The sequence below is a fragment of the Canis lupus genome, chromosome 22 (assembly GCF_003254725.2).
Source record: "Canis lupus dingo isolate Sandy chromosome 22, ASM325472v2, whole genome shotgun sequence".
In the NCBI taxonomy this organism is placed as follows: domain Eukaryota; kingdom Metazoa; phylum Chordata; class Mammalia; order Carnivora; family Canidae; genus Canis; species Canis lupus.
The window spans coordinates 1774671-1800215 of record NC_064264.1 but is presented as its reverse complement, the minus strand read 5'-3'; the positions used below and the strand labels follow the sequence as shown (position 1 = coordinate 1800215).

The window sequence follows — 25545 nt, the reverse complement described above, 5'->3', positions numbered from 1 at the left end:
GGGCGGGGCCGGCGGGCGGCGGGTCCATCTTGCAGCGGCGCGCGGCGGGGAGCGCGGTGGCCGCGGCGGAGGGGGCTGCCGGCGGCGGGTCCCGCGGCCCCGAGGCGGAGGTCGGGGGCAGTGCCGCGGCGGGGGGGGCGGGTGCTGCGCCGCGGGCCGCGCGGAGAGCGGGGGGCACCGGGCTGGGGGCCCTGCGCCTGCTCCCCGCGGACCCACCTCGGCGCGGCCCAAGCCGGAGCCCGCGGCCGCCTGGGCGGGGCGCGGGGCGCGGGGCGCGGGGCGCGGGGCGGGGAGGGCGCCCCCGGCCCCGGCCTTCCCCCCAGGCCCTGGCAGGCCGCCCCGATGGGCCGCGGGCGGCCGAGCGCCGAGACCGCGGAGCTGGTGCAGTAAATGCCGAATGTTCTTTGTTCTTCCTTTGCAGTAGCGTCGCCGGATTATCCACCACCCGCCAGAGGAAGACCCCACAGACCCGACTGCTGCGTCCTGGGAACAGTAGCCCGACCACACACCTGCTCGCAGGGCACGGAGGTAAACCACTATTCTCTCTACGTTAAGAAGCAACAAAAAACCACCCAGTTCTCTTTAGGCCCAGAATCACGCAAAATTAATCTACGTGTACAACGCAATGTGTTCCCATCCTCACGGGTGGACTCTCTTCTTTTCCTATTTTGCCAAAACTCAGAAAAAATAGATTCAGTAGAGTTGGAAAATCTTTATGTAGCAGTTCTCGACATGTATTACAATCCACAGATTTCTACTGAAAAGAAAGAGAAGACTTAGTAGCATTTCTTTTTTTTTTTAAGTTTTTTTTTTCCTTCCCCCATACCATGCTGCTAGGACTTGTTAAAACAGGGAGTTTTCTAATTCTAGAGACTTTTATATAAATAGGTATTCTGAAAGCACAATTTTATTTACATAGCCACTCCTTCTGGGAGAACCTGATGGAGCTGTTGATTAACTGGTTATACTTCTTACACAATGGGAAGGTACATTTCTTCAGGCTCTCCTTTTCTTTAAAAAAAAAAAAAACAAAAACCATCTTTTTTTGCACTAGCTGAGCTACTAGGCCTCCCTGTAAGTCCTCCCATAACACCAGGTTATTCTTTCCATTCTATACATTTATGGCAGGTTGGTTGCCTGGTCTTACTTGGGCCACAGCTTTTGTTCAGATGCCCATTTCCATGAATGTGCTTTGTACCTGCTAGCCTATGTAATGCTTTTTATTTATTTTTTATTTTATTTTTTTTACCTTTTCATGAAATTGTAGTTCAAGACAATCAGGCTCTCTTTCAGGACCTTTCTTGGTTAATGTACCCGGGCTCTGACATAAAAATGTCTATTTACATTTTTTGTATTTGTACACATTGTAATTTAAACCACCTTATATTTATATAGCTTAGCAGTTTACAAAACTGACACAAATGACTTAATCTTCCCCAAAACATTATGAAGTACATAATGTAAAAAATCCTCATTCCATGAAGGGTAAAACTCCTGTTGGAACTTAGGTAGTCAGAGACAGGGTCAGCGCTGTTTCCTCTGCTAGGGAGCCTGTTACAGCCCAAGTTGTAAAAAAATTTGAAATTTTAGAAGGGATTCATAGATCCATGATTAAACGTCTCCATTTTATGAATGAGAACACAGAATTTTTGACCCACTTTCTAGATAGTGCTAAAAGTCTTAAGAATTGGGAAGCTCAGGTCCTATGGCTAGCTCACTGTGTATAACTGGGAAAGTTCCATTTTTGGAGGGGGGGGGCTGTTTTTTCACTTATAAAAAATGTTTTCCAGATCATTTCTTCCGTTTTATTCCTACTTCATGACTTTTGTTACCATATGTTCCCTACATATTGGTAATCCTGAACACCTACTAATTTTAACTGCCTTAAACTTTTATATTTTACATTTTGGGTAGGTATGGTAAAAATGTATGTCTTATCTTTGTTTTTTCACTCAACTGTAATACTGTTCTAAGATTAGGATCTGCATGGAGAAGGGGGGCACTCATATATCATTGGTTAGCGTTCATAAATTGCTATATGCCTTCTAGAGGGAAACCTGGTAATCTTTCAGGGTCCTTAAAAGTGTTTCTACTCTTTGACACACCTAACAGTACACTTAGAGGAGTCTAAGTGTAATAGGAAGTAATCAGAGCTATGGACCAAGACTTTCCTACAAGGTGTTCATTTAAGTGTTATAATCCAAAAAGACATACAGCCAGTAAGAGCATATCCATAAGATGGACTATCACATTTTAGAAGAATATATAATGATAGGGGAAATACATGTGATCAAACAAGTGAAAAATGGTGGTTACAAAATTGTGTGATGCTACTAGTTTTGTTAGAATATGTATGTGCATTCACACACAAGATTGGAAGAAATGAAACAAAATAATGTTATTCCTTGCTGATGTGATTATTGGTGATTTTTCCCCTGTATTTTCTGAATTTACTGTACTCAGAAATTACTTTTATAGTTTAAGAAAAACATAAAGGCTAGTTGCTTGGATACCCTAACTTCATTATGGTGCCAACTTTTTATGTCCTTTTTATGGCATTTGTCATACCTTTCAGAGCAACAATATCTTCGTAAATGTGCTGTATTTCTCAATTTAGGGCAGGAATTGATTTTTTGGCCTATAGTTCATCTTTTTAAATATCACTAGGTCACTGGATTATTCATTCTTGTTATTCACTAAAGACACTGCCATCTTAATTACTTTGGCTTGGAACCCTGGATAGTAGAATGGTACTAGATGAAGAGTTCTATGCCCACTTCCCGTACCAGTTAACCAAATACAGGCATCCTCTGACAAACAGAATAGTTACGTTCCCATTAAGCTTTCTATGAAGCAAATTCCGATAACGTAAGCTCTTTTTAAGGAAATTCATTTCCATTATAGATGTAGACATATTACTACAGAGAAGTTGACATGAACATTTTTGTTGATTGTATAAATTATTGTCTTTCCTGTGGCATTAGTGCCAGAAGTAAATCCTACTTGGCAGTAGCCTGGCACCCCATTATAACTCCCAGAGGGGCTTTTTTTTTTTACCCCCTGCATTTTTGTGCTATCAGATATGAGCGAGGAGTGCCAACGCAGTAGATGTAATATAGCCAACCTAAAAGTTGCTTGAAGTTTAGCATAAACAGCTTTCTACTTGATATATTCTGTAGATCAGGTTTACTTTAGCATAAGATGTATACATACTTCGACGTTGAGCAAAAGGGACTTTGTTTATACTGACTGCATTTCCAATAGTCATCTTAGACTAAGTTCTTACTAGTTGATATGTAGTGCTTATCAAATGCCTGCTTCCCCTTCTATAGTGTTATATATGACGTATAATTAGCCTTACTTATCTAGATAAATCCAGCTAGATACCTACTGAATGCCAGACTTTGATAATACTTTCTGAAAGCTGGCATTAACCTGAAATACAGATTTAGATTGTGATGGAAATAGATATCAACTGACAGTGATTGCCAAATTTATGGTTGTGTAAGAGGACAAGTCGTTTTAGGGGTAAAAATTTTCCATCTTCATTTAAGCCCACTTATATTTATTTTATTTTATTTTATTTTTTTAAAGATTTTTATTTATTTATTTATAGAGACAGAGAGAGAGAGGCAGAGACACAGGCAGAGGGAGAAGCAGGCTCCATGCAGGGAACCCAACGTGGGACTCGATCCCGGGTCTACCAGGATCACACCCTGGGCTGCAGGCGGCGCCAAACCGCTGCGCCACCAGGGCTGCTCCCCCACTTATATTTATTTGGGAGAAAAGAGACCAGACATTTCTGGTTTGACCTTTCCAGAAGTCATTAGTTCCAACTTAACTGGAACTCTTTAACAGGTAAAGATAAATAGCTAATCTGTTTAGGATTGGAGTAGGAGAAAATTTAGTCTATATGTATGTTTTCTTTAAATTCAGACTCATTCAAATTTATTTCATCTAGATGGGAGAGAATAGGCTTAAATACTGTTTGGAAATCACATAGACTTCTGTGGGGTTTTTTTCTTGTTTAATTAAAAAAATTTTTTTTCCAAAAGTAATGTCTACATCCAGCATGGGACTTGAACTCATGACCCCTAGATCAAGAGTTGTGTGCTCTTCCAAGTGAGCCAGCCAGGCATGCTCCCACAGATATCTCGATAGTTGTACAGAAGTGTCGTAGGGGGATATCTGATCCAGCTGTATCCTAAAACCCTACTGACATACTGCTCTGGGTTTACAGGATTACAGAATAATAGCGAGGGTAATTATCAAGAGACACAAGGAGAAGATAAAAGGGAAAGAAAGATAAGCAAGGTGAAGAGGCAGGTAGGGGATAAGGAAAGAATAGGAGGAAATCAAAAGATTGTACACCTTGACACAGGAGGATGAGTTACGAGAATAAACAAAGGAAAGAGTTTAGCAAAATAGTGGTTCAGAGAAGAGAATGAAGGAAAGGGAAAAAACCGTTTTTGTTTTGTTTTGTTTTTTTTTTTAATGGTTTGGTAACTAGTAAGGGTAATGACCTGGTTTTTATGTTTCTGAGAATGTTATTATAGTCCAAAACCTCTGTGAACTTGCTGAATAGGTGGGTCTTCCAAGCTGATGGACCTTTTGTTCTAGGGTTATTTTGCCCTACTTATCAGGAATCCTACTAGAAATATCCTGGGGGATATCTTAACTACTAATTCTAGAATAATGCCAGAAAAGGGAAGTTTCTTATTGTCTTATATGGATACATAGGTAACTTTTATATTGTTTGCAGGAGCCACATAACAATTAGATAAGCTCTTTTAAGTACTATATATATCTTCAGTATTCCCTTTGAGATTCTTAAACTCACTTTATCCTGTTTTGATCACGTAAGTTATGGAACCGACTCTAAAAGCCAGAATAAAGTATAACAACACATTGATATGGAACACTTAAAACAAATATTTTGTAAATAATTTTCATATAATTTTCAAAACACTTGTAACAGTGAGGAGATAAACTGCAATATGTATGAGTGGTTTGTCAAAGGCTGCTAAGAACCAGACAAGACAAGTATGTCTGCCTCCTCGCAGGCCTGCCTGTATCCAAAGATTCTCAGTAATATATTTGTTTTATAAAAGATAAAACAGTACTACAGCAGATCAAGCTCCTGTAAAGCTTATCATACTTAGCTAATGCTTCTCAAGTTTTGCTTTTTAAGCTAAATATGGTTTTCTTATAATTAGTCCCTTTTAGTTTTTTACTTTTTTGTGAAAATTTTCAAATATACAGAAAATCTGAAAAAATACTTTAATAAATATCCTTACATCCTCTACCCGGATTCAGTAGCTACACCCTAAGTTGTTTTTTTTTTTTTTTTTTTTTTAAGATTTTTATTCATTTATTCATGAGAGACATAGAGAGAGAGGGGCAGAGACATGGGCAGAGGGAGAAGCAGGCTCCCTACCGGGAGCCCAATGTGGAACTCGATCCCAGGACTGGGATTATGCCCTGAGCTGAAGGCAGACGCTCAACCACTGAGCCACCCAGGCATCCCATTTTTTTTTTTTAAAGATTTTATTTATTTATTCATGAGAGACACAGAGAAAGGCAGAGGGAGAAGCAGGCTCCCTGCAGGGAACCCCACCCTAGGTTTCTTTTTTCTTTTTCTTTTTTTTTTTTTTAATATTATTTATTTATTTATTTGAGAGAGAGAGAGGAGACACAGGCAGAGGGAGAAGCAGGCTCCATGCAGGGAGCCTGACGTGGAACTCGATCCCGGGTCCAGGATCAGGCCCTGGGCTGAAGGCAGCGCTAAACCGCTGAGCCACCCAGGCTGTCCTTACCCTAGGTTTCAAGAAAGCATTACAGGTGGGTCTCATCCTAGCAGAATACAGTATACTATTTGAAAATAAGATTAATATGCTGAGAGGAAGTGATTTTAAAAAGCGATCCCTTTTATTCTAAGCACTGTTTCAGGAAAGACTGTTGGCTCCCAGTTTAGTATAGGTTTGCATAATTTAGTTTTGTCTGTGAGGTGTGTGTCAGTATTTGCAATGTAGTTTCTTATTAAGTATCTACTTTGCAATTCTTGAATCCAAAGATGCCTCAAAGCAGGATGGAAATTGAAGTCTCTAAAATACAAAGTAGTATTAACTTCTCTTTTTGTTCTCTAATGGGATTTGGAAGGAAATCATGGGTAATATCTTGAACAACTTTATATTCCTATCAATTAAATTCAAAGGCTTAATAGGAAAGTTTCTTTGAATAGTTTATTAAGATTAATGTTTAAGAGTGTATAAATGAGCACCTTTTGTATTATAATTACTTTGAGTTGATCATTTAAAAATAAGGGACTTGTAGGAGAGAGAAGTCAAATACACAGATGTTAGGTTTTGCTTCTATTTTATGACACTTTCTAAGTATTGACTTTTCCATTTTTAATATTTCTGGTTATCATGTTTCAGTTTTCATTTGTAGACACTTACTGCTATATACCCACTCAAGGTAGGATTGATAAAACAGTTTTCACAGTCTACCCTGAGTGCAGATATCATGAATATTTGCCTAAAAATAAATCTGTGGTAGTGTTATACAACTGCATTTGTCACAACTCATAGAACTATATACCAAAAAGAGTGAATTTCATTGTATACAGATTAAAAGTATATTTAAAAACACACATGGCAGGAAAATGAGGTAGAAAATGAGAGGGGGTAGACAATTAGGTATATAGTTGTTACTTTGTTGGTATAAAACTTGGGAAATTTCTAATTGGTGCATAAAACAGATTTTTGTCCTTCAAAGATTTAGACTTTCTTGGTATTCAGAAACACATTCAAAGGAAAAATCAGCCTTGGAAATGTGTTTGCTATTGTACATTGAATTTGATAGGTTTAAGTTGAAATTTTATGACTGGACAACAATAATTTTGCTCACATAAAGTTTCTTCTATACTGGTAAAAAAATTAGCTCTAGAAAAGAGGGGATTTGTATTTTAGTTTGTACAAGAGTATGTTTTATTGACTCCTTCAGATTTTTATGTTAGCCACACTTTAAGGATCTGTAAGTTCCTTTACTACCAAGTATACTCTTCACTTACTGAGACTAAAAACCTTATTAATTAGTATTTTCCTTTAAAATGTTTCAGGCAACAAACTTGCTATGGTTTCTTGGATTTGGTTGTCTCATTTTTCTCTAAAAGTTGGCTCTGGAAGTGGTCACATTAATTTGGTCATAGAGGAAAAAAAATGTTTAGCTTTTAAAGTGAATGGAAATAAGAATATTTAAATTATAAACCAAAATTTGTAAGCTGCATCACTCAAAATGGAACAGGATCCACCATAATTTTGATGCACATTTTTATTTTTTTAAAAAGATGTATTTATTTGAAAGAGCGTGCGCGTCCGCAGGCTGGGGGCGGGGCAGAGGAAGATGAGCAGATTCCGCACTGAATGGGGAGCCTCACTCTGGGCTTGATCCCAGGACCCTGAGATCATGGTCTGAGCTAAAATCTAGAGTCGGTCCCTTAACCAACTGAACCTTACCCAGGTGCCCCTTACTGCAAATTAAAAAAAAAAAAAATTTTTTTTTAAAGATTTTATTTATTCATGAGAGAGACAGTGAGAGACAGAGAGAGAGAGAGGCAGAGACACAGGCAGAGGGAGAAGTAGGCTCCATGCAGGGAGCCCAATATGGGACTCGATCTCGGGACCCCAGGATCATGCCTTGGGTGGAAGGGAGGTGCTAAGGAAACCTCTGAGCCACCCAGGTGTCCCTATGCAAACTTTTAAATAGTTTTTACCTCTGATTCATTTTCAGACCTATAAGGTGATTATGGCATTGATGTCTGTTTACCACTAAATTTTCCTGTGTATGACATTTTCCTGTTTACTTTTGATCACACTTGATTGCCTTAAAATTCTTTTTGGCCCCTATTACAGTATCTTTCTCAGAGTTCCTCAAAGTTTCTCTTTGCTTTTTTCCTCTGCATCCCAACCACTTGGTATTCTTTGTTTTTCCTCTTATTTAATATGCTTGGATAAGAATGTCTGGAAATACTAACCTTGCAAGAATGAATAAATTATCTTATTGAATGCTGACCCCCATTACTTTCCTGTTTCTACTGCCTTCTCCAAAATCTAGTTTTGGCATAGAGTTCTTAGGTGAAAGAGGGACAAGGAGCAGTGGAGATGATAAAATAGGAGGATCATCAAAAGTTTTCCTTCTCTGTTCTAGAGTCAGAATGTTTTACAGCTGCTACAGAACTTCTCTCAGGGAGTATACTAACTCCAGTGTTTATAGCCATTCTCCTCCTCCCAATGCTTTTCAAATAACCTTTGCTTTAATTCTGCATATAATTGTATAATTTTTTATACATATCTCCCATAACTTAATGTAAAACCACAAACTAATTAGCCTTGGAAATAGCTAACTTTTTAAATACTATTTCTCTTTTAGATTATAGCTCTAATTGTGACTCCTAAAATTACAGCCAAAATTTATTTACTTTTGATTATAAGATGGTCTACAGATTATTAGACTCTATTTTATTTATTAGTTTGGTGGTACTGTGACATACATATGTCCCTCAGCAAGCTGAATGAGGACATATTTAGCACTATATTTGGTTTTAAAACTTTAGGGATGGAGGTTTTAAAGTGTACATTTTAAAATAATAAACTTGAACTGAGAAATGATCTTCTTTGGATCAGGAATCTCAAATTTTTTGGTCTCAGGACTTTATATTACACTCGTAAAAACTGAGGATCCGAAGAGTTTTTATTTACATATGTACTGTATGTAGATGTTTATTGTATTGGAAATTAAAACAAAAATTTTCAGATATTTAAAATAACGATAAACCCATTACGTGTTGACACAAATAATTTGTGAAAAATAACATTTTCAAAACAGTTTTGAGAAGAGTGGCTTTACTTTACATATTTATAGTTCTCTTTAATGAACTGCTATTAATAGATTATAACTGGAGTCTTTAATCTGTCCCTGCATTACACCTGTTACAGTACGTTATTTTGGTTGAAATATACAAAGAAGATCATATCTGGTCTTGCAGATATATAGTTGATAAAGGGAGGAATATTTTAATAGCCTTTTCTGATCATTGTGGATCTTTGATACTATACCAAAACTCAACAAGTGGTAGTTTCTTAAAAGTTGCAATATGAAATTTGGAATCATACTGTTGAATGTATTGGTCTTTTGATCTTTTACCCAAGCATGATTTATAACATGCATTGGTGGACCAATTTGTTCATTGTGTTATGCAGATCCCCGAATATTAATATTTTATTATACAATAATGTCCCCCCTAAAAAAATTAAAAGCCCACATTCTTTAAAATTACCACGTATTTCATTAGAAAATCTTTAATGAATATGTTGGCAAATTGAACTCCAATAAAAATAATTTTTAAAAAATCTTTAATGAGAAGCTATCAAGTTCTTAAGTGGCAAAAATTTTTGCCAGAATTCTAATTTTTACTCAAAAACTTAACTTTTATCATTGGTAAGAAATATCATTTGTTTCCCCAAAGTGAAGGGCTTATTTTATTTTTGAGAAGATGCTTGCTTTACCTAAGCCAGTTTGTCATTCATTCTGTAAAAATTGTGTTCCACAAGGAAAAAAGCAGCTGGTTGAGACTGCGACTCAATCATGTAATTGCTTTTTCTCCAGACGGTATCTGCTGGATGCAGCAGTAATGCTTTGTTTACTTCCTGTTTTGTCATTCAAAGTATTAAAAAGGCATGTACACAAGAATCAAGATTTAATAAGATAAATAAATACTTGTTGCTGCTTCATAAACAACATTCTTAAATGAAACTGGCTACCACCCCTCACTCGTGCTGTGGGTGTATAGTAATGAGGATTACAGTAACTCGTGGTACAGTTTGGGGCTACCCTTTGCCTTGCTGGATTCCTGCTGAGGCTCCAGCAGTGTCTACTTACCATTGCTTTTACAGCACTATCGTCAACGTGCCAAAAGCAAGTATCATCTCAGTATTACTGTGAAAAAAAGTATTGACCTTCACGAATGACTTGAAAGAGCCTTAGAAACACCAGATTTCTGCCCACATTTTGAGAATTGATGCTCTAGACAGTCCTGGTGGTTAAAACAACAACTACTCATTTAATTCTCTAAAGAATGAATTGCAACTCTAATGTTTTTACTTATGATTTTAATAATTGTAATCTTGCCTTTGAAATAGAAAAATTTGCCAATTTTTAATAAGAGCCTGAACAAGATGCATGCTTGAATTTATATTTCTGTGTTTCTTTCTTTTAAATAGCATACCATTTTCTAATTGTGGGCCCAGACTAAAGAGCTCATTCTATTCAGACACTGAGTAGCTTTGTTTCTGACAGCTAGTAGTCAGCTTTCTGTTTTAAAACAATCAAGTTGGGTCCTGCTGGCTCAACTTGCAGTTGTCCTAGACCTAACCCTATCTCAGCCAAAGACTGTTGTTGGAAAGCCCACACAAAGCCCTTGTGTACAGGGAGTCCTGCTAATAAGGAGTGCGTTCTAGTCCTAGCAGATTAAATCTGCTTTGGTGTGCATTCCCTTCCCAAATTTCTCACTCATTTCCTTTGTTTGCCTGGTTATTTCAGTGAGAGATCGTTTTTAATGCCCATGAAGAGAGTTTCTTCTGATTATTACTGGAGTAAAAATGTTTCTTTCTCTATGGTAGGATGTGATGGAGCTGCTTGAAGAAGATCTCACGTGCCCAATTTGTTGCAGTCTGTTTGATGATCCTCGAGTTTTGCCTTGCTCACACAACTTTTGCAAAAAATGCTTAGAAGGTATCTTAGAGGGAACTGTACGGAATTCCTTGTGGAGAGCCTCTCCATTCAAGTGCCCTACATGCCGTAAGGAAACGTCAGCTACTGGAGTTAATAGCCTGCAGGTTAATTACTCCCTGAAGGGTATTGTGGAAAAGTATAACAAAATCAAGATCTCTCCCAAAATGCCAGTGTGCAAAGGACACTTAGGGCAGCCTCTCAACATTTTCTGCTTGACTGATATGCAGCTCATTTGTGGGATCTGTGCTACTCGTGGTGACCACACCAAGCATGTCTTCTGTTCTATTGAAGATGCCTATGCTCAGGAAAGAGATGCCTTTGAGTCGCTCTTCCAGAGCTTTGAGACTTGGCGTCGGGGAGATGCTCTTTCTCGCTTGGATACCTTGGAAACTAGCAAAAGGAAATCTCTACAGTTACTGACTAGAGATTCAGATAAGGTGAAGGAGTTTTTTGAGAAGTTACAACACACATTAGATCAAAAGAAGAATGAAATCCTGTCTGACTTTGAGACCATGAAACTTGCAGTTATGCAAGCCTATGACCCAGAGATCAACAAACTCAACACTATCTTGCAGGAACAACGAATGGCCTTTAACATTGCCGAGGCTTTCAAAGACGTGTCAGAACCCATCATATTTCTGCAACAGATGCAGGAGTTCAGGGAGAAAATAAAAGTAATCAAGGAGACTCCTTTACCTCCCTCTAACTTGCCCACCAGTCCTTTAATGAAGAACTTTGATACCAGTCAGTGGGAAGACATAAAATTAGTAGATGTGGATAAACTTTCCTTGCCTCAAGACACTGGCACATTCATTAGCAAGATTCCCTGGAGCTTTTATCAGTTGTTTGTGGTGGTCCTTCTGTTCAGCCTTCTTGTTTTCTTTGGTCCCACTATATTTCTAGAAGGATCTTTATTTGATGAACTCACAATTTGGAAAGACCATCTCTCAAACTTCAGTTCCTATCTGACTAAATCAGCTGATTTTGTAGAACAATCAATGTTTTACTGGGAACAGGTGATGGACGGGTTTTTCATTTTCAGTGAAAAATTTAAGAATTTTATGTTGGTGGTGCTGAACAATGTGGCAGACTTTGTGTGCAAATATAAACTATTATAAAAACCTGTTGCAAGCATATAGTTCTCTGTCTTTTGTTAGAAATTTGTTGACAAGCCGAGCGGTAGTTCAGATTTGGTCAAGATTTCAGTCAGATATTTTCCTGCAAAAGTATGCCTTTCAAAAGTAATGTCCTGTTCGTGGTGTTCAAATTAGGTAGCATAAAGATAAATGTGAATTTAATAGTACAGTCCTGAACCCTCCTTCCTTTTTAAAGAGTGCTTTTGAAATACACCTCCTACCCCCAATGTTGGTTGTGTTTACGCTGTGGAAAGAGGAGGCAAAAGAGCACACGATCTGATAGTTTATTAATGAGGAAGTGTAACCGTGATTGTTCATTTAAGCATGTAATAAAGATGACTCTTGTAAAGCAGCTTTTTTTGAGACTGAACGTTCTTTTTAAAAAAAAAAAAAGTAAAGAAATATGGGTGGATTGGACTTCCAAATTTTTCTAGATTTGGATTTCTAAATTTTACTTTTTTGCTGAAATGTAAATCTCAGGTGAACAAAAAGCATTTTCCAGCATTTTTAGGAGGGTGGGGATTTCAACTTGCCTTTTTCTCCTTTGGTCTTGTAAACTTATCACCAAAGGAATTCAGTGATACAGTACAGCAGTGTTAGGTAGCTGTGCAAGCAAAGGCACAGGTTTAAAAAAAAAAAAAAAAGTCACACACATGGCAAGAACAGGAAATGGGAAAGCCTTCTTTTTACTGGCAGCTAAGTGTTGTGTTGTTCCAAGGTATCATGGCAACTGTACAACCAAACCAATGCACTTGCTTAACATCTTTCTAAAGGGTAAGATTAATTTGATGATAGATGGAACAGTCTTTCAGCTATTATAAAGTACAAAGCAATCAGCTAAACACTAATGTGTGTTAGCTATAATTTAAATCTTTTTTAAAAAGATAGCAAGAAATGCACATACATATATACAACTGGGGAAAAAAGAAAACACTGTTGCTGTCCTATCTGCTTGCATGAGATAAAGATGCCCTATCTCCCACAGATTAAAAATACTTCATTTTCTCATCATGCTTAGAATTCAGGTGAAACAAGAAGTGATCTCATCTTACAATGCTCTCTAGTCCCTTATTTTTGTCATGGAACAGGATATTCCTTAGAAAGCCCACAGTGTCTTTTACCCTGTCCTTTAATTTGGTTGAGAGGAGGCAACTAAATTTAAAGTACAGAAGAATCCAGCTACGGGAATAAGTCAAATTAAGCTGCTAGTTGAGGTAATGGCTGCCTCATCCATAATTGACAATTCATGATTTAGCCACTAAATTGCTAAGGGGTTCATAAATTATGATCATGTTTCTCTGTAAATCTTACTCTGCTGTGATAACTCACTGTAGATAAGAGGTCTGGGGAAAGGGGAGGAAAGGGGAGTGCTTTTCTGCTCCCAGTATTTTTATTCTAAAGATTATAATTTATTTGAGAGCACGAGGGAGATGGGGAGAGAGAGCATGTGTGCATGTGAGCTCACGCACGAGTGGGGGAGGGGCGGAGAGACAGGGAGAAGTAGGGCCTGACACTGGGCTGGATCCAAGGGCCCCCAACCCATCATGACCTGAGCTGAAGGCAGACACTTAACTAAGCCATCTAGGGACCCCTCCCAGTATATATATATTTTTAAGATTTTACTTATTCATGAGAGACATAGAGGCAGAGACACAGGCAGAAGGAGACGCAGGCTCCCTGCGGGGAGCCCAATGTGGGGCTCGACTCCTGGACCCCCGGATCACAACCTGAGCTGAAGGCAGATGCTCAATCAATGAGCCACCCAGGTGCCTCCCAGTATTTTTTTTTCTTTCTTTAAAATAGAGATATACAATAGGTTTTCATGGAGAATTTTTTTTTTTTAATGGAATACAGGAAAGGGATCTACTTGACATCTCTCCTTAGAAATATTGGCAGTTTTTCTTAAACAATCCAGTTCCTCATCTGTTGCTTTTTCATTTTGTATACTGCAAGTTCCCAAGCAACTCAAATTTGCAAACACAGCTATGGATACGCTCGCTATTTGCTTTACAGCAGTTATGTGGGAATCTAGAGGTCTGTTTTTTGTTATTTTCCCCGCCTCTCCATTTCTTAATTGTATGTAACCAGCAACATTTATGGTCGGAGGTTGATTTACAAGTTGCCAAGTCTGTGGCTGATGGTTTGCAGCCTCTAGCTTGAAGCAAGAAAAGGATGAGTAGTCAGGAACTGGTCACTTTGAATGTGGGAGGGAAGATATTCACAACAAGGTGCTCTACCATAAAGCAGTTTCCTGCTTCTCGGTTGACACGAATGATGGAGGGCACAGACCAAGAATTCAAGATGGTTGGTGGCCAGATTTTTGTGGACAGAGATGGCATGCTATTTAGTTTCATCTTAGATTTTTTGAGAACTCATCAGCTGTTATTACCAGCCGACTTTTCAGACTATCTGAGGCTTCAGAGAGAAGCTCTTTTCTATGAACTGGATCCTCTGGTCGACCTCTTAAACCAAGAAGACCGGCTACTGCCAAGACCTGCTCTTGTGGAGGTGCAGTTCCTAAGCAGAAACACTCAAGCTTTTTTCAGGGTGTTTGGCTCTTGCAGCAAAACAATTGAGATGCTAACTGGGAGGATTACGGTGTTTGTAGAGCAACCTTCGGCACTGACCTGGAGTAGTAACTCTTTCCCTCCTCAGATGACCTTACTTCCTCTGCCTCCACAAAGACCTTCCTACCATGACCTGGTTTTCTGGTGCGGCTCCGACAACACTACTGATAACCAAACTGGAGTCAGGTATTTTGTACTTGGAAGGCTTTCTCCTCTTATGACAGTTCCTGATGTTTCCCCTCCAAACTGAAAGTTTCTCATGGCTGAGACTTTTCTTGGAAAAAAAAAAAAGATTACTCAAATGTTTTGAGGTAATAAGTAGAGCTGGGTAGAATGATCAGATAATTACTGTCCAAACTGGGCTACTTTTCAGAGTGAAAGAGGGTATTGTTATTATGTGGGACAATAGGAATAAGCCAAGACTGTCCAGGGAAAACTGCAACTATAGTCATTCAAGTTGTGAGAGGAAATAATTTTATAGATAATGTTCCATTGCTGGTGAATTTGGCTTAGGACCGAGACCGCTTTCTTTCCCCAAGAGATTCTTTTAGTGGCTGGCAATGTAGTAAAGTTTCAGTAGTTTCTCCCGATTTCCTTACACTCTGTGTGTATTTGCTCTTTTAGTCCTTATGATTTGACTACTGATTTTCCTCCATCCCACTTTATTTTTAAACACCATTAAGGCAGATATATCCCATAGCAAATCTGGTATCCTATTACATCTTTGGCACTCTGAGACAACTCAAAATATTGGGATAGGCTGTCAGTATGTTAAGGATAGTTGCTCCTGAGTCAATTATTCACTTTCTCTCACTGTTGTTCTTGGCTGAACACTAAGGCTGATTTCCACTCTGCTGTCAGGGACACTTTTTTTTCTCCTTAAAAATGTCTTAATGCTGTCCCACCATTATTTTACTAACTGTTAAAGCTGGCTTTAATTTTCAGGAGGAAGAAAAAGGAGCCTGCATATGTTTTTTACTGGTATTATTTAAAATGTTTTTTTTTTTTTTTTTTTTTTTTTTTTTTTGAGGGGGCGTTGAGAAAAGGTAGACATAGTTTGGGATATTTTCTTGACTTCAGCAGTCGCCATTGGGAAGGATCAATGTTTGCCTCTCCCACAACACACCCCTTTGTTCTACTTACCAACTGAAGAACACTGGGCAGTATGACAATTCTTCAGTTCTTACACTTAATAATTTCCTGCCCTCTCCAAAAGGTTGAAATGTCACTTTGGGAAGAGTTAAATTAATAGGCTGATTGTGAAGGGAATTTAAGACCCTATCTTTATCTTGAAGTGTTTTAAGATATCTCTGTATACAACTTTCTTTTCACTGGTGGGGCACTAATGAATAGAAGGGAAAAACTATCAGTTTTTTTTTTTTTTAATTTGATTTAATGATTAGGATCTTTGAGGATCCCCCCGCCCTTTTTAAAGATAGAAACCTAGGAAAAATGGCCTAATTAATTTTAAGAAGAAACATGCAAGATGAAAAGATACTGGAAATACTAAACACTTATATCTATGCATTTGGAGAAAATAATTGAAAAAAACACTAAAAAACAAAAATTAAAAACTAAGGTTGGAATATACTTGTATGTACAGTGCCAACTGGTTTTTCCTTTGTTGTTAATTTTTTTCATCATAATGTGAGAGTGGCATTATATTTAAACTTCCAAAATAGGGAATTCCAAAACCAGAAGCTGTTTTACTAATTATATTTTTTCATCACCAAATAGTACTATTTTCAGTTGCTGAAAGTTTAGAGTTCTTTTCCACTCCATAAGTGTTGATTTTTTTCTATCATGCCAATTTCAAAGTAGAGATGGATAACCTGAGAAAGGAACATTATTGGGATTTTGGGTGATTGGATGAAAACTCTGGCCCTGAAAGGCCCATCTTAGGTACGTAACTGCCTGCGTAGTCATTTTTATTTCTTGTTCACTCCCTGTTCTGAATCATCCATTCAGATGTTTTTTATAGGTTGGAAGTGGAGGAGTTGCCTGGTTGGCCCTAAGAGTCCGGTGTATCATCCAGCTGTTCAGTATGTTCTACTAATATGATTCACCACTCTGAGATCTTGTTAACCTAGCAGATTGCTCAGTTATCATCTCTGAAGTTCACAGTATAAGAAATACTTGGGGGATCCCTGGGTGGCGCAGCGGTTTAGCACCCGCCTTTGGCTCAGGGCGCGATCCTGGAGACTCGGGATCGAATCCCACATTGGGCTCCCGGTGCATGGAGCCTGCTTCTCCCTCTGCCTATGTCTCTGCCTTTCTTTCTGTGTGTGTGACTATCGTAAATAAAAAAAAAAAAAAAAAGAAAAGAAAAAAAGAAAGACTTGGCTTGCAACTTGCACAAGGCCATTCATATGATACCACATTATCAAGCTCAAGTTATGGTCACAGGATTCTAGAGCCTTTATTCTATCCGACCTTTCCTTATTAAACTGGATCAAATGGAAAAGTGTAGTTGCATTTTTAAGTTTTTAAAATAAGTTTTGAGGGGCGCCTGGGTAGCTCAGTCAGTTAAGGGTCTGCCTTTGGCTCAGGTCATGATCTCAGGGTTCTGGGATCAAGCCCGGCATCAGGCTCCCCACTCAGTGGGGAGTCTACTTCTCCCTCCCTTTGCCCCTCCCCCTGATCATTTTCTCTCTCAATAAATAAATAAGATCTTATAAAAAAATAAGTTTTGATTTTCTATTTCTCAATGCATTCATTCTTCTATCCTCTTCTGCCTTAAAATCTTTCATTTCTTAATTTGACCTCAAAGAGAATCAAGTACTGTAGCTCAGTGATTTCTTGCAAGTGTTTGTTATCATCTACTGTATATTATTTGTATCTTAATGTGAGATATGCTATAACTTTTCTTCTCTTTAACAAATGCTTCTAGGCTACACACACAAGATCTGGGAATTGGGACTAGATGGAATGATTTCCTAATGTTAAAAATTTGCTGTATCAAACATAATAAACATTTTTTGATATGTACTTTTATAAATCTTATAGTATTTTCTTTGCCTAGAATTAATTAATTTCTAAATGTAAGCTACAATAATCACTCTTATTTGATTTTTTAAAAAAGATTTTACTTATTTGAGTGAGAGAGAGAGAGAGAGAGCGAGCGTGCACAAGCAGGGGGGAGTGGCAGGCAGAGGGAGAGGGAGAAGCAGGCTTCCCCCTGATCAGGGAGCCTGATGTAGAGCTTGATCCCAGGACCCTGGGATCATGACCTGAGTGGAAGGCAGACCTTTAACCGACTGAGCCACTCAGGTGCCCCAATAATCACTCTATTTTAATCATAATTAAAAAGAGGCTAAGGAAGCCTTAAGGGCTCTTTTTATGACATGAAACTACTGAGAATTTAGGCTGCTATGTGGAAGTAATTTAAGTTAGCCTTTTCTTCACATCTCATAAACAAACAGTGAGAGGATTCAAAGACATAAAAATATCCTGGATGGCATGTAAAGGGGTAATATCTATCGCAATATATAGTGGACATGCTATGTTGACACTATTAAAACTAAGATACAGCCAATCTGAAAAGTTCAGGTATATTTTTCTTGAACTATGTGTATTGGTTCTATAGAATTTCCTAGGAAATAGAAAGTTTTGTCATTTTGACTCCAGAGGCCTTTTGACCCTGAGCTTTACTCTTTAGCAATGGAACAATTTTGATTGAGTAAAAACTGACAATAAAATCTTGACATTTTTATTTTTGCAAAATTGTATCTGAAAACCATGTGTTTGATAGAAATACGCCACAAAAGAAACAATTTGTTCTGTCAGTGCTAATCTGGGTAGAATTACATCTAGCAGGAAAACTGTAAATGTAGAAAATATTCATTAAAATGGTTGAATTAATTAACTTAATTACGTTGATTAAAACAATATTTAGTAAACTGAAAACAAAAATTGGAAATAGTTGTTACATTATATAAAAATTAAGCTAATTGTTTAATCAAATTGTTTGCTCCAGAAAATGATTTTGCAATGAAAATTCGTCAATGTTGGTATATTCCTAAATGTGGAATTAAAATGACCTTGGAGATCACAGGAAGGTCTCTATTTTCAGTACCCGAAGTTACTGATTGGATTTATAAATGAAGTCTCAAAAAAAAAAAAAAAAAAAAAAAAAAAAAAAAAAAAAAAAAAACCTGAACAAAAATGGTATGACACCTTTATTTGAAGTTGTAGGTCAAACTGATGTGTTTAGTTTTGCTAGTTATTAAAGGGATGCTTTATAATCAAATTTCTATTGTGTGTCCTAGGTATGTTTCTATAAAACCTGATAACCGAAAATTGGCCAACGGAACTAACGTCCTCGGCTTACTAATCGACACTTTATTAATGGAAGGCTTCCACCTAGTCAGCACTAGAACATCATCCTCTGAAGACAAAACTGAATGCTATAGCTTTGAAAGGATAAAAAGGCCTGAAGTTCTCACCATGAACAAAACACTGAAACCAGAAACTACCCTGTCGGAGCAATCTCAGAAAAAGAAATGAGGTCCTCTGTTCTCTTTTACAGTAAAGAGAAATTGCCATTTTCTTTTTTGGAAATTCCACATTTATGGCATGTATGTTAGTCAAATATGTACTCAGTGTAACTCTTGTCCGTGTTTCCTAGCATGCCATCTCCGGCAACCATACTTCACCAGTGCTTACGCCACACTAACGGCTAGCTGCTCTCTGAATACCACTGTGCACTTAGTGTGTTGGCACATGTTACTTCTACCTTCAATGCCTCTTTCCTTTTCTTTTCTTGAAAACTTACACAACTCTCAAGAATGGGCTCTGGAATCAGACTGCTTGATTTCTAATCCCAACTTAATCAGTTACTAGCTATGTGACTTGGGCATGCCATTTAAGCTCTTTGTGCTTCAACTTCATCATCTATCAAATGAGGATAATTTATCTCCCTTATAGGATATATGAAAATAAAAGGAGATAATGTAAAATACTCAACACACTGTCTGGCACAAGGTAGGCACCAAGTAACTTTAGTGATGGTGACGATGATGAAGAAGAGAAAGATGACTGGTGGCCCACTTTCAAATGTACCTTCTCAGTGAGGCCTTATCTTCCTCCTTTCCGAACAAGCATATTAACCAGCCCTTTCCTCTGTATAGACTTACATGCCATCATAAAACAATTTTTTTTCACCTGAATGTGAGGTCAATCCACTCAACAATTTTAACACTACTATGTATAAACCACTGCTAAACATTTGGTGAGAGGAATAATAACTTTGTTACTAATTGGCACCTACATGTGGCCCAACATTTTCATATGGGTATCACTTAACTCTTAACTCTTGACTGAATTAATTTCATTGTTATTTAGTGTTATTTTAAAATATAAGAAAATAATGGCAGAAGCTTGTCTTGGACAAACCACGCTGAAAATTTTGTTCTATCAAATCATATGTACATATCAATCTATCTCATGTGTACAAATACAAATCATCACAATGACACATTAAGATCTGTCAGTCCTTAATGGGACCATCAGTAGTTGGGTCTCCCCTATTCTCCTACTTCTTTTATGTGGGTTTAGCTTCTCTCCATCACCCACAATTTCATTTTGGATGAGACACTAAATATCTTAGCTAATTCTTAAACCTCAATAATTTACCTTATAAGTGACTGGAAGTTATCCCTAAGAAGATTTTCTAAAAAGGAAAGCTAAGGTTGAAATTTACTCTTGCATTTAATATACAAGTCATAATTACAAAGAGTTCTTAGGTTATGGTAAAGTTGGAATTAATTTGAGCTGCTTTCAAAATATATCTGAAATCAAGGAGCCTGAAATGACATAAAATGGTCAAGGGAAAGCACCTAGAGAAATACTATATGGTTTAGGGAATCATAAGCTATTTCAAATTTATCTTCTATACTGTTTACATCTGGCGCATTTCACTTTTGCTTTATAAGTTTTTGTATTGGTTCTCTATCACAAGTAATAGAAATGGTCACATCACTAGAAACCTTGCTGGGATAACAAAAGACTTGCTTAGAGCACTCTAAACCTCCCATATCCTACTGTTATTTTTCCTCTGTATTGGGTAAATGAGCTCCTTTACAGCAAGTTTAGCAATGCAGAAGAGCCACTATGAGAAAAAAAATTTTTTTCACTATGAGAAAATTAAAAAAAAAAATTTAGGAAAGTTTTATATTTTCTTGTAGCCAAAAAAACCCATGGAAGAAAACAATGTGACATCAAACTTAGTGTTTCAAAGTTCAAGAAATAGAGTTGACATGAAAATATATTACTAAAAATACTTAGATTTCTGGAATACCAATGACCTAGTAAAAGCCATAATTACCAGCTTTGCCACAGAGCTACACTTCAAGAATTATTAGGCCTTCTATTAGACCTTTTAGAGGTGAAAATTAAAGTAAAAATTTCACCAAAAAACTCATTATGTCATAAATATTAAGCTTAAAAAATGCCTTAATAATTACCTAAACTAAGAGATAGATCCAACCACAAAAATCTTTTAATGGATAAAAAGTTAACACCTTACATAGTGAATGGGAAATGAGTATTAAGCATGGCACAGAATTAAAGAGCATAACACACAGCAAAATAAATAGGACTTTGTTTCCCGAACTAAAAAGTGCCTAAGACTTGTCTAATTATACAGAGCTTTTAGGTAGGCAGCATTCTGCACCTTCACATTTCATATCAACATCTCCAAATCCATAAATCACTGTTTTAAAGTGGTTTTTTACTCTATCAGCTGAGTAAAACACATCCAAAACCAATTGTTTTTATTTCATGATACTCTCCATTATTTTATACTCTGGTAAGAATCTAAATTTCTTTGGGTTCCCAAGTTGGAAGCCAAATAGGAGAGGTTTATCTTTCTCTCCTTGTATTAAGAGACCCCAGGGAAGTCTGGCTGTAATGTCTGAGCTTCCATGAATTCTTTTAATATGAAGACTGGGATTGCACTTTCTACTGATCGTTATATTCTCCCACAGTGCTGGACATCTAATGGTCTCAAACTGAATTGAAAAATCTGGAACACTGTAGTCTCAGTGAATAGGTACTTGGAAAAACAAGAATTATAGTAGATTCAAAGATGGATGATACTTTATGTAGAGTCTAAAAGAACTGATTCAAGCTAAAGACTACAGAAAAAAAATCCAATGGTATTTTTCTATTAGTTTACTCGGGTAGGGTGCCTGAGTAGCTCAGTTGGTTAAGAGCCTGCCTTCAACTCAGGTCATGATTTTGGGTCTTGGGATCAAGCTTCACATTGGGCTTCCTGCTCTGCAGGGAGTCTACTTCTCCCTCTTCCTCTGCCCCTAATGCTGCTTGTGCTCTGTCTCAAATAAATAAATAAAATCTTTTTAAAAAATTGCTTACTTGGGTAACTGCATACAAAATGAGATGAAAATATAGATGTATATATGAATACTAACTAGTTGAAAGTGACACAAAATTACACATTTAATCAGTGAAATCAGCCAGCCAAAACTGGAATGTACATAATATGCTAATAAAAATGCAATGCTACAAGAATGCTTAGTAATTAATGTTAAGGGAACAGAAGTTCAGAATGAATGTTATTATGACTATAATTGATAGTAAATCTTGACTTACCTCCATAATTTAGGAGTCATAAAAAGATAGAAGTCATCAGACCAGGCATATAAGTCGGATGCAACTAGGACAGAAATACAGAAAAAAATGTTCCCAGTTCTGGATAACCTTATTTGAAGTTCTAGGTTTACTGAACTTGATTAATCAAATGGTTCAAGTTTTGAGGTGAAATGGTCTAAAAGATGCTGATATATCCAGAAGACATATTACTGAGTTTTTTTAAAATGCTATTTTGGAAGCACAGATTGATATTTTAGATTTCCTTATATATCATTAAAATGGTACATTAAAAAATCAATTCAAAATATAGAATAATGTGGAATTTCTTTCTGATGAAGGTGGCTATTTTTTATAGCAAGTAGTAACTAGATAGAAGATACTTTGACTTTTTAAATAGAAATCCTACAACACAAGGTTTAGCTCCTAGAAAACAAAAATTATTGACAATTAAAATTTTCCCTCCTTTGGCCACGTTTTAAAATCCTGCTACAATGTACTGAATCCCTGTTTGATTTGTTCTAACACTTTTTTACTCAGAAGCAAACCTGATTTAGGGTGAGAAGAAGAAAGTCACAGGCCTCTTAGAACCTTCATTTTTAACTGTATTTCTCCATCAAAACCAAGTATTCATGTAAGGAATCTCAATTACCTAAACCTATTTTGGCCATCTCCTGGAATTTTTTGTTATATCTCCTTTGAAATGCCACAACTGCACATTTGGAAAACTTGTCTTCCTGGTTTTCAAATTTCTGTTTATTATTATAGCTCTTCAGCCAGAATGCCATGTCTTTGTGCTGTACTGTTTCTTGAAACTGGAGACCAGCACATTTCCCACAATTCAATTACCTGCCTTTCCATTTGAGAAATTAAAGCCATGTCAATTTTATAAAGTTTTAACTGACTGAATCATTTGAACTTTAAGTTCTCAGTTTCATTCCCTCAATCTAATACTGGGAAAGATCTTAGTTTTATTAATAAATATGACGGTAAGGTTCAAGAATATAACACATTTAGTCATTGATGCTCATAACTAATACAAGAGTAGGGATTTTCTTATAGGCATAAGCTTAGGATATGACAGCCTAAGGAAAAAAAAGGGGTTGATTTTTAGAAGTGTTTATTTGAGATTACATACCTCATCAAACAGTTTATTTATATAAATTTGTGCATCACATATTTCTTTTTAAAAGAAAAAGATTGGGGTCCTCAGTTGGTTAAGCATCAGACTTGTGATTTCGGCTTAGGTCATGATCTCAGGGTTGTGAGATCAAGCTACAATAGTTACATCTAGTTAGATCTACTACAACAGTTACATGCCCAGTTTCTTCATTACTTTGTTACTATCTTAAAATCCTTCTCCATGTAGTATATATTGCTATATTTAATTCCATTACTTTGTCAATTTCTATTATTCTGTTTCAAGAGGCCATAATCTCTCTCTATTCCATATTCTATCAAGACGAAAGTCCTCTAATTTGTTTTCCAGGCAAAGGCCTAATTACTTAGTTTTAATCCAGTTATTCAAATTCATGTATCTGTTATTCAAATTCATGTATCTCAAGCATCTGCATCAGGTCTTAAGGCAGAGGTCCCAAGTTTACTTTTCAGGGAATATTGCATTTTTTTTCCCCTTAAATACTTATCCACAAACTAGGGAAGTCCACTATTTAACAGTTCAGTACATCTTTTCTTGAAGTACATCTCTCTCTTTTTTTTTTCTTTAAGATTTTATTTATTTGAGGGATCCCTGGGTGGCACAGTGGTTTGGCGCCTGCCTTTGGCCCAGGGCGCGATCCTGGAGACCCGGGATGGAATCCCACGTCGGGCTCCCAGTGCATGGAGCCTGCTTCTCCCTCTGCCTGTGTCTCTGCCTCTCTCTCTGTGACTATCGTAAATAAATTAAAAAATTAAAAAAAAAAAAGATTTTGTTTATTTGAGAGAGAGAGCTCAAGCAGGGGGAGCAGCTGAGGGAGAGGGAGAAGCAGGCTCCCAGCTCAGGATGGCTCAGCTCCATCCCAGGACCCGGGATCAAGACCTGAGCCAAAAGCAGACGCTTAACCAACTGAGCCAAACAGGCGCCTCAGTTCAGTACATCTTAATTTACAGCATACAGGCCACAAATGATAAAATGAAGACTTTTTTTTTTTTTTTTTTTTTTTTACTGAGTCAGCAGAGACAACAGTCTAATTCCCCTGTGCTTCCCCAAAGTTACTTACAATTCTGTGACGAGAGGATCATATCATGTGCCAATTACTGCCCTCTACTAGAGTGAGCCGTTGTCAGGCACTCTGCTCTATACAATGTCTGTTTTCTGCTTCCAGTCTCAGTCCTTTCTCCACATGGTCTAGGTACACATGGAATAGTCAGTTCTCACCTTTTGGAGGGGACATAGTGGCAGTGTCAAAATACAGGCCTAGAAAACAGGTCATAAAGCAAATCAATATAGAGGCGAAACTGCTTTGCCATATAAACCATATAATTGCTGGTTGTAATTCTGGCTTTTGGTTAAATGTTAAGTGTAACAGTCAACCAACCTCAAAGCCAAATCAAACTCAATAGCAACAACAGATCTTTCAAAAACTGTAATTTACATACAGGTTCTGAAAAACAGACATCAATGTCATAAAGATTTTATATAAAAGCTCTAAGGGTACATAAAAGTAGATCTTTATCACATTATAAATAGGACTTAAATGTCCTAGCAGAAAACAAATGCTCCACATTTGAGCCACAGTTTTGTCTTCAGTTTCTAAAAGCTTTCTCTGGGGTGTACCTGGCTGGCTTAGTCAGTAGAGCATGAGACTTGATCTTGGGGTCTGAGTTCAAGCCCCATGATGGGTATAGAGCTTAAAAAAATGCTTTCATTGGTGTGACGTGGATAGTCTTTTATACAATAGCCCAAGAAAATTTATTAGAAAACCTATTTCACTGAATAAGGTGGTACCAGTAAGCAGATGGATTCAGAAGCATAGTATTTAAAGAACTGCAGCAGATGCTCAATATGTGGTTTTTTTTATGATTATGATGATGGTGTTTTTTGAAAAGTATTTTTAAATATAAATACTTTACATTCTATCTCCCGTCTCCTCAGAGACACACAAATAAAGGCCAACAGAAAATAGGTTAAACTATACTTCATTGACAAGTTTTAGATAATCAATTAGATTACCAATGGCCCTCCAGAGGGATACTGAAATTTCACAGGCCTTCTGTTGATAAACCTACCCACAGGTTTTGGCTTTAACATTTTTTTTAAAAAGGGCATTTCAAGAGAAATAAGACTCGAGTCTTAGTAGGTGGCATACTATCAAAGGAGACCTGTGTACATAGTAAAAGGTAGAGAAATTCTTAAATGACCAGGAGGAGCTTGGGCATTTCTGTATTTATCTAGCGGGCATTTAGCCTTTCCAGAATAAATTTATCATAAAGATATTATTGCT

General features: G+C 37.2%; 3 protein-coding genes across 31 annotated transcripts in view; 2 read left to right on the top strand and 1 right to left on the bottom strand.

The window, feature by feature from the left end:
- The window catches only part of TRIM13 (tripartite motif containing 13), a 32396-nt gene extending 20117 nt beyond the window's left edge, over positions 1 to 12279 (top strand). The window contains exons 2-3 of the mRNA XM_049099375.1: positions 422 to 528; positions 10680 to 12279. Coding sequence (XP_048955332.1) covers positions 422 to 528; positions 10680 to 11909 — 1337 coding nt within the window. The 3' untranslated portion in view covers positions 11910 to 12279. The remainder of the gene's footprint in view (positions 1 to 421; positions 529 to 10679) is intronic.
- LOC125753350 (uncharacterized) overlaps positions 1 to 25545 on the bottom strand; it is a 90108-nt gene that overhangs the window by 21952 nt on the left and 42611 nt on the right. For 11 of the 29 annotated variants that reach the window (XR_007404969.1, XR_007404954.1, XR_007404962.1 and 8 more), the window contains 3 exons: positions 24322 to 24518; positions 22106 to 22169; positions 18188 to 18315 (listed from right to left, as the gene is read on the bottom strand). Coding sequence is in view for 2 of the 29 variants with exons in the window: in XM_049099386.1 (XP_048955343.1) it covers positions 22106 to 22169; positions 24480 to 24518 (103 nt within the window). In the remaining 27 variants the exon portion in view is untranslated. The other 18 variants (XR_007404973.1, XM_049099386.1, XM_049099385.1 and 15 more) reach the window with 12 other exon arrangements.
- KCNRG (potassium channel regulator) lies at positions 12402 to 22024 on the top strand. Its single transcript, XM_025478386.3, has 2 exons — positions 12402 to 14680; positions 18763 to 22024. The coding sequence occupies exons 1-2, from the start codon at positions 14100 to 14102 to the stop codon at positions 18998 to 19000; spliced, it is 819 nt and encodes a 272-aa protein (XP_025334171.1). The 5' UTR covers positions 12402 to 14099; the 3' UTR covers positions 19001 to 22024.